Source organism: Sus scrofa, chromosome 4, assembly GCF_054392235.1.
Source record: "Sus scrofa isolate SSC_HxYL_T2T_F1_AM1 chromosome 4, Sscrofa_HxYL_maternal_Yorkshire_Landrace_v2.0, whole genome shotgun sequence".
Lineage (NCBI taxonomy): Eukaryota > Metazoa > Chordata > Mammalia > Artiodactyla > Suidae > Sus > Sus scrofa.
This window is the reverse complement of record NC_139386.1, coordinates 125264893-125278476: the sequence shown is the minus strand read 5'-3', so window position 1 is coordinate 125278476 and position 13584 is coordinate 125264893. Positions and strand designations below refer to the sequence as shown.

General features: G+C 36.3%; 1 protein-coding gene across 2 annotated transcripts in view; it reads right to left on the bottom strand.

Moving 5' to 3' along the window:
• Window positions 1-13584, bottom strand: part of DPYD (dihydropyrimidine dehydrogenase) — a 783111-nt gene that overhangs the window by 744910 nt on the left and 24617 nt on the right. For both annotated transcript variants that reach the window (XR_014842857.1, NM_214044.3), the window contains 1 exon segment: window positions 295-405. Coding sequence is in view for 1 of the 2 variants with exons in the window: in NM_214044.3 (NP_999209.2) it covers window positions 295-405 (111 nt within the window). In the remaining variant the exon portion in view is untranslated.

Below are 13584 nucleotides of genomic sequence, written 5' to 3'. Positions count from 1 at the left end.
TGTATCACTGTGTCATTACAAAATGATTTTAAGAGAAATCCTATAGATTTTTAAAGAAATTAATTTTGGCATCGAACTAAATTTGTATGACTTTTAACTGCATCAATAGATTTTTTAAGCAGTAAAATTAAATACACTTTGAGATTATCCAAATATTAAATATTTAAGATATGACAATCATAGCTGTATTTTATACATATTTAATTATATTTCAAAGTACATGTAAAAATTTGGCCTTACAACATACGGAATGAGATAGTTTTCATCATGAAGTCATCTACCAGTAGTACTTACAAAGCAGTTCTTATCGGGATTTCTTTTCCAGTGTTTCTTATCCAATTTCTTGGCCAAAGTGGAATGAAGGGCTGCATGAGACTGTGTTCGAGGATTTAAAGCCAGGATACTCTGAAGACAGAATAAACAAAGAATAAGCATATATAAATACGTTGTCATTTAAAAAAAATCAAATCTTATTTTAGAATCCCCACACATACTCCAAAAACATATATTAAAAATGTTGTTTTGCCTTTCTATTATTGTAATTCCACGAAAAAATTATCTAGTCATTTACTAGGTGATACCCTAGCTGATTTTATAAAAATATTTATTAATGATAATATGAAGGATTTCAAAAACATATAAAATATAACAAATGACTCTAAGTTTTATAATCAGTATTCTTAGAATGAAAAGAGAGGCACTTCACTCCAGATTTGATTTAAACTAGTATTACGTTTTTAGAGTTTTACAAGTTGCTTTCACATGCATTATCAAATTTAACTTACATGTAGCTAATAATTTCAAAGTCCTGTCTTAAGCAAGGCTTTAAAACATAATCATTTAGAGCCTTCCAGAATGGTGGCATGAGGACTTCTGCAGCTCCAGCTTCCCAACAGAACAACATAACTGATAAAAATTAGCAAAAGTAAGAATCCTTGGATGTCTCCAGAAACTGTCTTAAAGAGCAAATGAAGAAAAATTTATTCAAGAAAAATCTACTAAAACTTAGTAAGAATGGCAAGGGTCTATGGCATTTGAAGTGCAGTCTGCCCTCACCTTCCAAGCTCCCGGTTCAGCAGGACAGAATTCTATCCCAGGTGAGTTCAGCCAAGAGCACAGGATTCCCTCTGCCCCCAGCCTCTGGTTGAGGCTGTGGTATCTCCCATAACGAGGCAGGCCATTAACATTTCTCATCCCCTTACCCCACTCTACCAGCTATGCAGCAACTAAATTCCAGAAAGTGCAGCTGAGAAATCCGGAGCTCCTTTGCTCCACCCAGCCCCACTCAACAGAGCAGAGCTCTCCCTCAGAAGCGACACGCCAGTAACAATGGGGTCCTGATCACCATCATCTCAGCTCACTCATGGTTTGGAATTAGCAAAATAGGAGAAGCAAACTGAGATCTGAGGATCTACCTACATGGGCCCTGCTCATAAAGCAGGAGTGTCACTTGGATAAAAGCAGGCCACTGTAACTACTCCTAGTTCTGGACTGTGGTTCAGAGATTTTTTTCCAGAGAAAGAGGCAGCCCATAAGAACTGAAAGCTCTCCCCAAAAGAATTAGTTCATTTGAATTAATACATGGGAAGTTCAAGCATAAGCATATTCTCAAAAAACATTAAAGATTCTGATGCCAAACAATTAAGAGGAAGCTGGCAGCTTCATGAGAGCAGTAAACTAAATCATAAGGCAGTCAGTTTACCAGAAAGAAATAGCTAAGAATAGCTCCTGTAGGGCCACAAGAAACCTCAAAGACTCACCTAAAAACTACCCCAGCAAAGGGATCCAAAATCTAATTGACTCACACTGTGGAGCAACTTATATTCTGGGGAATTGTCAAAAATAGTAGACAAATCAACCAACAATCAATGGAGACTAAGAGCTGGGTGTAATACAAACACAAGTGGACAGTTTAAGAAAGAAATCCAAAGAGAAGGTAAAAAACCACTCATCCCAGAGTTACTGTGCACATGCCCAAGGCTTCACCCTATGTGAATGCTATCAGAGGTTCACACTTGGGGGAGGAGATGGATTTCGCTAACATAGCCCACCAAGTCACTAAACAAACAGGCAAACAACAAAAAGCGCTCATTCATAGGGTGGGGATAGGGAAATTAGTATCTAGAATTGCTATAATATGTTATCTAAAATGTTCAGTTTTTGATGGAAAAAAATACAAGATATTCAAAGATATAGGATTATGTGATGCACACAAGAAAAAAAGCAAATAACAGAAACTGCAGGACAGAAGGTCCAGGTGTAAGATTTAGCAAAAATTTCAAAGCAACTGTTATAACGAAGGTATGATAACAATATCTCATCAAATAGAGAATATTCATATAAACAGAAATTACTTTTAAACTTCTGGAGATATAAACTATAATAACTTATATGAACAATTTGCCAAAGGAACTCAATAGTATATTTGAATTTACAGATGAAAGAATGAGCGAATTTAATAATTCAAGAGATATTATGTAATCCAAAGAACAAAGACAAAATATAACTTTTTAAAAAAAAATTGACAAAGCCTTAAAGACACGCAGTACACCATAAGTAAACCAAAATACTGAAGCAGGATATCAGAAGGAGAGGAGAGAAAGGAGAAAAAAAATATAAGAAGAATAATGGCTGAAATTTTGATTTAAAAAAAAAGACAAAAAAATTAAACTATACTTACAAGAAGCTCAAAAAAAATGAATTAGAATAAATGCAGAGAGATCCATAGACACATTAGTAAAAATGCTAAATTCAACACCAAAGAGAAAATCTTGAAGGCAACATGAGAAAATGACTCATATTGCACAAGGGAACTCCAAAAAGTTTAATGGTTGACCCCTCATCAGGAATAACAGATGTCTGAAAGTAATAGGACGAGATCTACAAAGTACTAGAAGAAAAAAATTGTCAACTAAGAATCCTATACTGAAGGTAGAACAGAAAGGAAACAGATTTGAACAATATTGTAAACAAACTAGACCGAATAGATACATATATAACTACATAGCTTCCAGCACCAGAAAAGAAGTTCTTAAATGTACACAAAACATTCTCTATGACAGACCAGACACTAGGCCATAAAACAAGCCTCAATAAATTTAAAAGGATTAAAATCACACAAAGTTGTTCTCCAATCACAATGAAATGAAATCAGTGATCAATAACAGGAAGAAATTTGGGAAATGTATACACAGAGTAAACATTGTGCTGAGAGGAGTCAGTTAAAAAATACCATATAATGTACGATTCCATTTATATAAAATGTCCACAACAGGCAAATCTATAGAGACAGAAAACAGATGCTGTTGCCAGGGCCTGGGAGGTTAGAGACAAATGGGACATGACTGCTAAATGGTATACAGTTTCTTTTGGGGTAATGAAAACTGATTGTGGTAATAGTAACACAATTATGAATACACTAAAAGGCTTTGAATTCTACACGTCATAGGGGTTAATTGTGCAGTATGTGCATTTTATATCTCAATAAAGCTGTTAGCTGAAAAATAGTAATAATGATAAACACCAAATTCCACATTCAGTGGATTTCACTGTGTACTGCATTCATTCTAATAAACATCACTGGGACTTATTTTATTAGCCCAATATAAATGAAGATTATTTTTAGTACTTGCTATATATGATGTACAAGATATTTCCTCAATCTATCAACTTAGATGTCTGTCTTCCAGACAAAAAAATATAATAGAGCTATGAGTTTTAAATGGTCTATTCCTTATGATGAAATAATGCCAAAGAAACCTATTAATAAAAGTCAAGGCTAAGAAAATATAAGCAATCTCATTTTTATACAAAAAAATGAAAATATCTTCTTATAAAACAGATGCAGTTTTTCTCTGGTTATTGAATTTGAACCATTACTAATCTCATACATTAATTCAAACTGATAAGTAAAAAGATGACATTTTTTAAAGGTAGTTACTGTGGCCAACATTTAAAGCAAAACAAAACAAAAAAATAAAGAAAGAAAGAAAAGAAAGGGAGATATTCAAGAAAGATGGCTGTATTTCTTTTAGTTTTTACTTCCACAATCCCCATTGTGATAAATGATTATGTTTATCTATGTCGGCATAGTAATGTAACTTTTGAGAAGAAACATTCTGAATGCAATTTATTGGATGCTTATCACAATAACTTTTCTTTTACACAGCCTAAGTAGAAAGTATAACACAACATGAAATATTGGGTTAACCTTTTGCAAAAAGGCAGTGAGTTGAATTCAATGGATCTTGGGTAAAAATAAATTGGATTGTGGAGAATGGTTACCAAGGATTTGACTTAATAATATCCCAAATGAAAAGTGATATAAAATAAAAATACAAGATATGAGTGGTTGAGAGCTGTTAAAAACAATTTTCCAAAGCAAGACTTTTTAAAACTAAAAGTCGATATCATCAATAACTAAGCAGCTGGCAGAATAATACAGGAGAGTTCTAAATTACATTCTTCCCAAGAAATGACCAAAGACAGGTCCTAACAGGGTCGCAAGGTCCCCTCTCAGGATAAATTGAGCACTTGCAGAGGCCCATTAACCCTTTCAGATATAAGGCGTATTACTTATAAAGAGAGGTTTTTCTCCCATGCAAAGAATTTGGCCTTTGGCTTTCCCAATCATTTTCTGTAACAAAATAAAAATGTACTAGTGAATCTATAGGCAGGAAAACAGAATTTGAGAAAATTTCATTGCACTGATTTCACTTAGGTTAAGAAATGATAGAATGTGATCCAGAGACAGATTTCCACTTGAGAACAAACCAGAGGTATGTGTCCTTTACTTTGCTGTCTGTCCACGCTATTCTGGGAAGCAGCTGGAAGGCCACAACACACAAACTAGAATTCGGTATCTGAGGCGCCTCCTTCTCTTCTATCACAGAAAACGTATTGACCACAATCACAAACGCCTCACTTTACAAATAAAAGCCTTAGGTCTTAGCCCAGAAGTACTGGAACTGAGGACTGGGAGCTTGAATTCCAATTGCAGAAAGCCACTTGGGCAACACTTTCTTTCTAAAAATATGGCTTCGTTTTACACCACGATATCGATTATCCAAACATAATACACCATTAAGCTCCTTCATCCTCTACATTTAAATTATAAGCCAATGTTTCCCCTTCAGTACTGGTCATTACTTACTACAATTATGAGCCATTAAAATGATACACATACACTGACATTTTTTGATTTATAGGCCAAACTTAATGAATTAAGTTCTGTCTTATTTAAATAATGTTTACATTTTGGAGTTCCTGTCATGGCACAGTGGTTAACGCATCTGACTAGGAACAATGAAGTTGCGGGTTCGATCCCTGGCCTTTCTCAGTGGGTTAAGGATCCGTGAGCTGTGGTGTAGGTCACAGACGTGGCTCAGATCCTGTGTTGCTGTGGCTCTGGCGTAGGCCGGCGTCTACAGCTCCAATTAGACCCCTAGCCTGGGAACCTCCGTATGCCACAGGAAGCAGCCCTAGAAAAGGAAAAAAGACAAAAAAAAAAAATTGAAAAAAAAATTAATTATGCTTACATTTGTCTTTGATGACTTATCCTGAGTTCTCTGTAAATGTCTCCTACCTTGCATTGCATCAGGTAAAATAAATAAATAAATAAAAATTTCAAGCATGCTCTTCTCATTTTCTTCATAATTCAGTATAAAGTCCCCAATTTAAAAAAAAAATTGTACTATGCTGCTGCCATTCTTTTCCTCAATAAATATTCTCAGCTAACAGAAAAAAACAAAAGTACCTACTGAATAATGTTTTTGTTCAGAATTTGTCTCTTCAGACAAGTGGCAATCTAAGAAATGCTCATCAATGGAACACGGAACTTTGCAGCACTTGCTTAAGTCTCTTGCTGACTAGCTCCAATCTTAGCCAATTATCACACCTTTTCCCATGTCCATCACTAGGCATGGTGTAAGGCGATTTTAAGTAACTTAGGGTAGTTTACAAAGATGACTTTGGTTCTTGGGTAAGCTTAGAACCTAGCTAGTTTGGGAGCAGACGAGGAGAGAATGCAGCCTCCATATTGTGCCTTACATGCACACTTGAGATGTAAATAAACTTTAAGTCCGAAAACCTTGGAAATCCATGGTAATCATTCCTCATCAAGAACTCTCAGATTTTCCTATTTTTTGAAAATACGCTTTCATTCTTTGTCCAGGCTCAGACATTTTTTCTCATAGGTTGGACTACCTTTCCAAATAAGTTATCTTCCATATTTTTCATTTCACTAGCTCTATACAAAAACATTTTCCCCTTAATGCACAATGACTAACTCATTGCAGTGAATACATAATTGATGAAGAATCAAGTCTCTGGCAGTCCTAAATTTTACAATTTTCATTGTATTAAGTATTCACTAAGCAATATGTATACTGTTGAAGATTAAATTTGGGCTTAGATCTCAGCTCTATTTTTTTTTTTTTGAAGTATAATTCATTTACAATGTTGTGTTAGTTTCAGGTGTAGAGCAAAGTGATAGAGTTATACATACATGTATATCTGGGTTTTTTTTCAGATTCTTTTCCATTATAGGCTATTAAAAAATCCTGAGTATAGGTCCCTGTGCTATACAACAGGTCCTTGTCACTTAACTATTTTATATATAGTAGACTGTATATTTTAATCCCAAATTCCCCTCCCCTCCCTCTTTCCCCTTTGGTAACCATAAATTTATTTCCTTAGCTCTATTACTTCTGCCTGTTATTTTAACTCTCAATCCCTCTACTTCTCACCTACGAAATGGTGATTAATAATAGTACTTACTTCATAGGGTTGTTTTGAGGCTAAAATAAAATTACATATAAAACTTTATAATGGGGCACGCAGTAGGTACTTACCACCTTTTCTCAATTAGTATGTGATGGAACTAGATTTTTGACTCCAGTCAACCAATATATATATATTCATATTCTTGTATTGACAATTCTGAATGTATATGGGAATCATTTTTTTAATACAGAAATATAGAAAAAGGTGAAGGCAACAGGTGAAAAGAAAACTATAAATGAGACAGTAAGGAAAATAGAGATGCATTCCAGGTGAAACCAAATCATCGGTTCCTGAACTTATCTTTGCCCTAAGTCTGCAATTTCAAGGCACACTGCCTTGAAAATGTAATATGTTCTTCACAAATTAAAAAGGCACTGTGGAAAGGTCATAAAATTCGAATATAGATTTTTTTTTGAAATTCACTACATATAAGTAGCAAAGAAGATATCATTTTATAATATACACAAGTGTATGTAACTCATGGACCTTTTGTCCCAACATGTTTAGGTGAATTCACATTACATTTCCTAAGAAAGACAGGATAGATCAAAAGAGATGAATTAATAAAACATCAAAAAACTTATCAAGTGGAAATGAATGAATCCATTCAGAATGCTAGTCATATTGCCTGGAAAATCTGATCTGTTTCTGTTGAACCAATAGTTAACACAAATAAAATAGTTTATACGTCTGAAAACATCACATTCATCATGTCACTCTCCTCCTCAAAAAGCAAATGTCTGCCACAGGAAGATCTTGCCTTTGCAAGATCCAGCATTCGACTCTCCCTCACTTATACAACACACACCACACGCTAGGCATCTAAGTGCTCCCTAAATTTAAAAAAAAAAAAAGGCTTTTAATATCTTTCAGAAAAGATGGAGAACTCAAAACAGGAACTAGAACTTATGCATCTGGTATTAAACTCGTAATTCTTAATACAGAAGATAGCACTCCAAAGGTGATGACTGATTCTGACTTAAACATTGTGTCAGCCACCTTGGGCTATTACAAAAGAATCTCATAGACTTGAGTGCCTTAAAGGACAGAACCTTTCTCATGGTTCTGAAGGCTGGGACTTCTGAGATGAAGGTGTTAGCCTAGTCTGTTACGGGGAGAGACTACTCCCTGGCTTGCAGACAGCCACTTAGTCACTGTGTCCTCGAAGGGCAGAGACGCAGCCATCTCTCTTGTGTCTCTTTTTATAAAGGCTCTAATCCCATTATGAGGGTCCCACTTTATGACTCCTCTCACCCTAATTACCTCCCAAGGGCCCTATCTCCAAATACTAGCACACTGAGAGTTAGGACACCAACACATAAAATTTAAGGGGAACACAAACTTTCAGTCCATTAAAGTCCATGGAAAGGATTCCACTATCTGTGGAACTATGCAAAAGCTGTTAATCCTGGCATTAACTTGAAATATGGCTTCCTCTTAAGACTGCAAATGATACTACCTCAAGTCTGTACTGGCATTTTATCAAGAAGAAACTTCAGGATAAACAAAGGAGATACCACATGGTATTGATTAAACTTAAAAAAATATTAACAAAGAAATTAATACTAGCCACTAATTATGTATCTTCCTTTATTCCTTAAACAATTGGAAGAGCACAGCATTAACAATATACTAATTATAGACTGATTATATATTTTCATTGCAGGAATTGAAAATAAAGTATCACATACAATCCCTTATAAAATGATATCAAAAATATTGAAAGGATGAGGACTTGTAATACAGCTATTTTATTTAAAATATTAAGTACTTTAATTATAAACTATCTTCTAGTTAATATATTGTTGTAAAGTATCACCAATATTTGGAGAAAGCATAACTATGAAAGTCCATGCTAAAATAATATGTTTGCCAGAGTTGAATATATATGGGAAAGTATATACAGAAACCCAAGATAAAATTATAGATGAAGAGAAATGAACATTATTACAATACTGAAAGAAAATTACTAGTTCGCTGGTAATTAAGAAAATGCTTTAGAATTTATACCTTTTTATTCAAAAAAACTAGTAATCTTATATCAAAACTTACTGTATAGAAATTTTTTATCCTCAAAGTAAAATCAGCCCTTGAGAAGTCTTTTTTTATGTACTATAGAAACTTACAATTTATTTTAATCCATTAACTTCTGCATATAAGATACTCTGTTTCTCCAAAGAGCTGTGTTTACAAGACCAGGGGTCATTTTTGTTCCGGAGGCCTAGTGTACACCAACAACCTAAAAAAAAGCAATATTGACCAGCAGAGGGAAAAGCTAGAAAACAAGATTTAAGGGGAAAGAAGGGAGTAGGACCCTGGCTAACTCAGTTTAGATTTTTTAAAAAATTAACCAAACTGAGGAAGTAGCATGATTTCCAGGTTCACAAAACCGTAATAAATCAAGGACTGACTAGGTGCGCTTCACTTATTCGGTTAACAGCTAAAGGGAAACACACAGGGGCGAGCAAGTGACTTCCGCAGACATGCGAGCTGATATCTTAGTGACTTATCGATTTTCGGATTTAATTACTACCAAGAACGATCACAGGATACGTTTTCTTTTCGTCACCAGGAGGACACCCACAACCTGTACAGACACTAACCTACTTCTTCCTTTTGCCCACACCATCCTTCATTCTAGGCCCACAGAGGCGCCTGCTGAGCAGAAACCAAGGCCAACGCCTCGAAAGCAGAACCTGCGAACGGCAAAGCCGGCCGGACCCAGAAAGGGACAAGACGGCGCCTGTCGACCGCCCTGAACCAGTTCCAGCCTGACCAGGAAGGCAGTGCCTGCGCAGAGGAGACCCAGGGGCCCCTAAGGCTGCCTGGCCTCATTTGGGGGCACGGGCTTGCCCTGTGCTGGACAGACTGAGTGCCCCCTACCAAAGCTTTGAGCCAGGACTACTCGTGCTCTGGCTGTTTCTGAAAATTGCTGCCTCTTTCTCAATTCTGATGGGTACCCACCTCTTACCCCTAAAAAATTTCTCCCCTCCCACTCCCCTGGAGAAAGGGACTTGAGAGCAGGAGCTTTCTCTTCCCTGTGGTTTAATCAATGAATACAGTTTCTCCCTGTGCTTTGGCTGAACGTGGTCTCTCTCACTTGGCAGGAGCAGCTCCAGGCAAAGAAAGGACCCAACTGGGATCCATCTGATCCGAGGGGTGTTGGTAACAATTTGAGAAGGATGGGGGAGGGGAGTGGCAAGGATATAGTAAGCTGAGGAGTTGGACTATTTAAAATCAAAGAACCCAGCTTCTGAAAACATTTATTATTATGCCATAAGCTTTAGTTTATTTCTCAGCTCTCCATAACTTTTAGGCACTATTCAATCCTGTGATTTCCCTCTTCTATCCAGAAAGTCCTCCTGTTTGGTTTCGACGGCATCACAGCTTTAAGACCTTTCTATTCACAACTTTTATTTTTGTAACTTTTCTTGCCCTCTTGACCACAACTTAGGGTCTGTGGACCTCAACTACATGCGCCTCTACTAATGATTACTTTTCTGCAGCTGAGTCTTATATCTGTACTCAAAACCGTGAGATCTCTGTCTTCATCTCCCATCATCTACCTCACTGGATATCAAATAACCCACCTGCATGTTCCATCATTATCTCAATTTCTTCACATCAAAAAAACAATGTGTTGGAGTTTGCATTGTGGCACAGTGGGTTAAGAATCTGGCTGTGCCACAGCTGCAGTGTAAGTTGCAGCTGTGGCTTGGATTTATCCCTGGCCAGGGAACCAGCCTAGTGTGACTGAAAAAAAAACTTGCACTGCCATTTTCTCCCCAACTTTTTAACCCCACTTGATTTCTGTCAATAATACCACCACTTCTCCAGTGAATCGGACATCACATTATGCTCAGTCTAAAACTAACACTTATTTTGTTCCTTAAACCTATACACCACCAGTCAATATTCTTCACATCTGGCCTGTCCTATTTCCTATTTCTATAAACTACTGCAGATCCTATTACAGTACACTTGGAGCACGACATAATATTACTCCCCTAATTTATTCACGAGTTCTGTACTTTCTCTCTTTGCTATATAACAGACCTCATCCATACACACATATAAATGCCACATGCTCACACGCACACATACACACATACCACAAAGCAGATGGCTTCCCATTACATACATAATGCCAATAAAAACTATCATTCTTGCTATTCAATTTGGTACCACCTGCCACTCCAACTTACTTCCACTCTCATCTATTTGTTGTATATTGAGTCTGCCAACAATCCTACGTCCACAGCTTTGCTCATACCACTTCCTATGTCTAGGATGCAGCCACTTTATATTGGCTTAAATGCTAACTTTCCTTCAAGATCTAAGAACTATTTCCTCCAAAAATTAAGAATTGTCCCTCCCTCTATTTAGATCGTGTCCATGAACTTCTAGGTAACCCATTGCCACTGTCATTGGATCTGTCAGATATGATATTGTTAGGGTACCTGCCCAGCAGCCCTGCACCACAGTGAATCAGCTCTAGCAACAGCCCTGTGGCTGTAGTGCACGAGCTCCAGCAGCTCTGTGGCTGCGGTGTATCAGCTCTTTCACCCAGCAAGAAACCAAGTGAGCACTCGGAGAGTTGGAGAACTCAGGTTTATTACGCTGGCAGGCTCAGAGATCGCTCTCCCAAGTCTGAGCCCCAAAGAAGCATTTCACAAGGCTTTTATGGGCTACCTCTTCCGAGCCCATGCTTGGCTGGTCAGACTGGAGTGAGGTCAGGCAAGGTAGTAGATGAGGAAACAAGCTAACAGAAGCAGATGTGGCGGGGAGGGATGGTTGGGGGCAGTTGGCTGGACTTTGCTTAGTCATCACGGCCAAGGTCTCTCCTTTCTATCTTTTTATAGGGACATTTTCTCCTATAATATCAAATAATTATTCATATATAAAACCCTCAAAAGCAATGACATAGTTTATAGTTCCCTATCCTCAAAAACCAAGCATGATATTTCATTAGTAAATTCATGCCCAAAAAAAAAAAAACAAAAAAAAAAAAACCAAACTGTTAAGGAGAAAAGTTCTTTAGCAAAACAGTCATAAAAAGGAGCAAGAAACTTCTACTGGAGAACAGGACTTTAATACTGGTGAAACAGAATTTTGTTTTCTTCGTCGTGTTCATGCTGTTGCAGAGGACAAAGAACACCGTTCAGTACTTGTCAGCACTTACAAAGGTTTTAAGCCATATAATCATTAACTACTCCAAAATGGGAGGTCAGTGTTTTCCTACTTTCATTGGAAGGTTTAATCATGCAACTCACTTGCTGAAGCAGCAGTGAAACACTTTGAACTGAACTGTGTAAGCTGTGGTAATGTAACACCAGCAACAAGTTCTGACAAGAACACAAAAATGAATTGCTTGTTATCCATTCTGAAAATGTCCTAGGGTCAAAATTTTGGATTTTATAACAAAACACAGACTTCTCCAATATAGAAAGATGTGGTCCCTACAACAAAAGAAGATGCAAACTACTGGAGGAAGAAGACACACAAAAATTAAAAAACAAATATTAAAAAAAAAGTGTTTCAAGTATGTTCATAAAGTAATACATGATCCCAAGCCCACCCAGAGGTGAGTGTAAGAAAGGTTATATTTAAAGTGTGCTTTAAAAAATGCTTTTGTTGTAATTTTTAAAATAAAAAGATCCTCTGAAAAGAAGGTATGATTTGTTATTTATAATAGCAAAAAGCAGGAAATTACCTGTCAGGCAAAGAAAAGTTAAATTACTGTCTACAGTTGAGTCATGTACATACTTATTAAAAATCATGTTTAAAAAGATATGTACCGATGTGGAGAAATAAACTAAGAGAAAGTTTTTAAAAGGAGGAAAAATCAAATCTATATCTAAAATAAGATCAGTTCGACGAGAAACATACAATTTGCGTATTATTTTAAATAAAATTCATTGCATCATTATTATTGAAGCCATTTCTCCCAGTTTATGTGATACCCTGTATTCTTAATTAATGACCTTTGTTTGAGTGCCCACAGAGGATGGTTTTATTTAAAAAGTAGTATTAGCTAGTGGAAATATCAGTGGGATTCCGATCAAGGTATCTAACACACATGACCGAGTAAATCCGACTAGGGGCAAAAATATCTCACCTTAGATACTTTGGATTTAAACCTAAATTGAGTTAGGAAGAAATTATGACCTAAATTGGTTTCCTTTCAAGAATAAACAAAATAACTCTCTGCATCTTCCCAGGGTCTCTAGGATTTAGTATCTGAGAGCTGGAATGGATCTTAGATATTAACATCTGATTTCCTATCCTAACTTAGAAACCCTATTCCAAACACTCGATTAACTATATTAATCAAATTTATTGAAGAAATATGACAGTTACTCTATAATATATATAAAACTCACACAAATTAATAAGAAGACCGTGCTATAAAATAAATAGGAAAAGAGTATGAACACTTCACAGAGGAATATGTGTATATTTCCAATTTAACAAAAAGTTCAGCCACCCACTGAGTCTTCATCGAAAGTAAGTTTCTGCTCCTATCACTGATGAGGTCTCCAATGAAGTTGCCCTGTACGACTCTTTGTGCTACTGGTATTATACATTTTACTTTTTTCTTCATATTTTGTATTTTTAATCTTTTCAAGTAATTTTGATAACAGCTTTATTGAGATATAATTCACCACATAACTTACCCATTTAAAGTATACAATTCAATGGCTTTTAGTATATTCAGAGTTGTGCAACCGTCATCATAATCAGTTTAAGAAAATTGCATCAATTCCCCCCAACAACAAAATCCACACCCAGTAGCAGTCA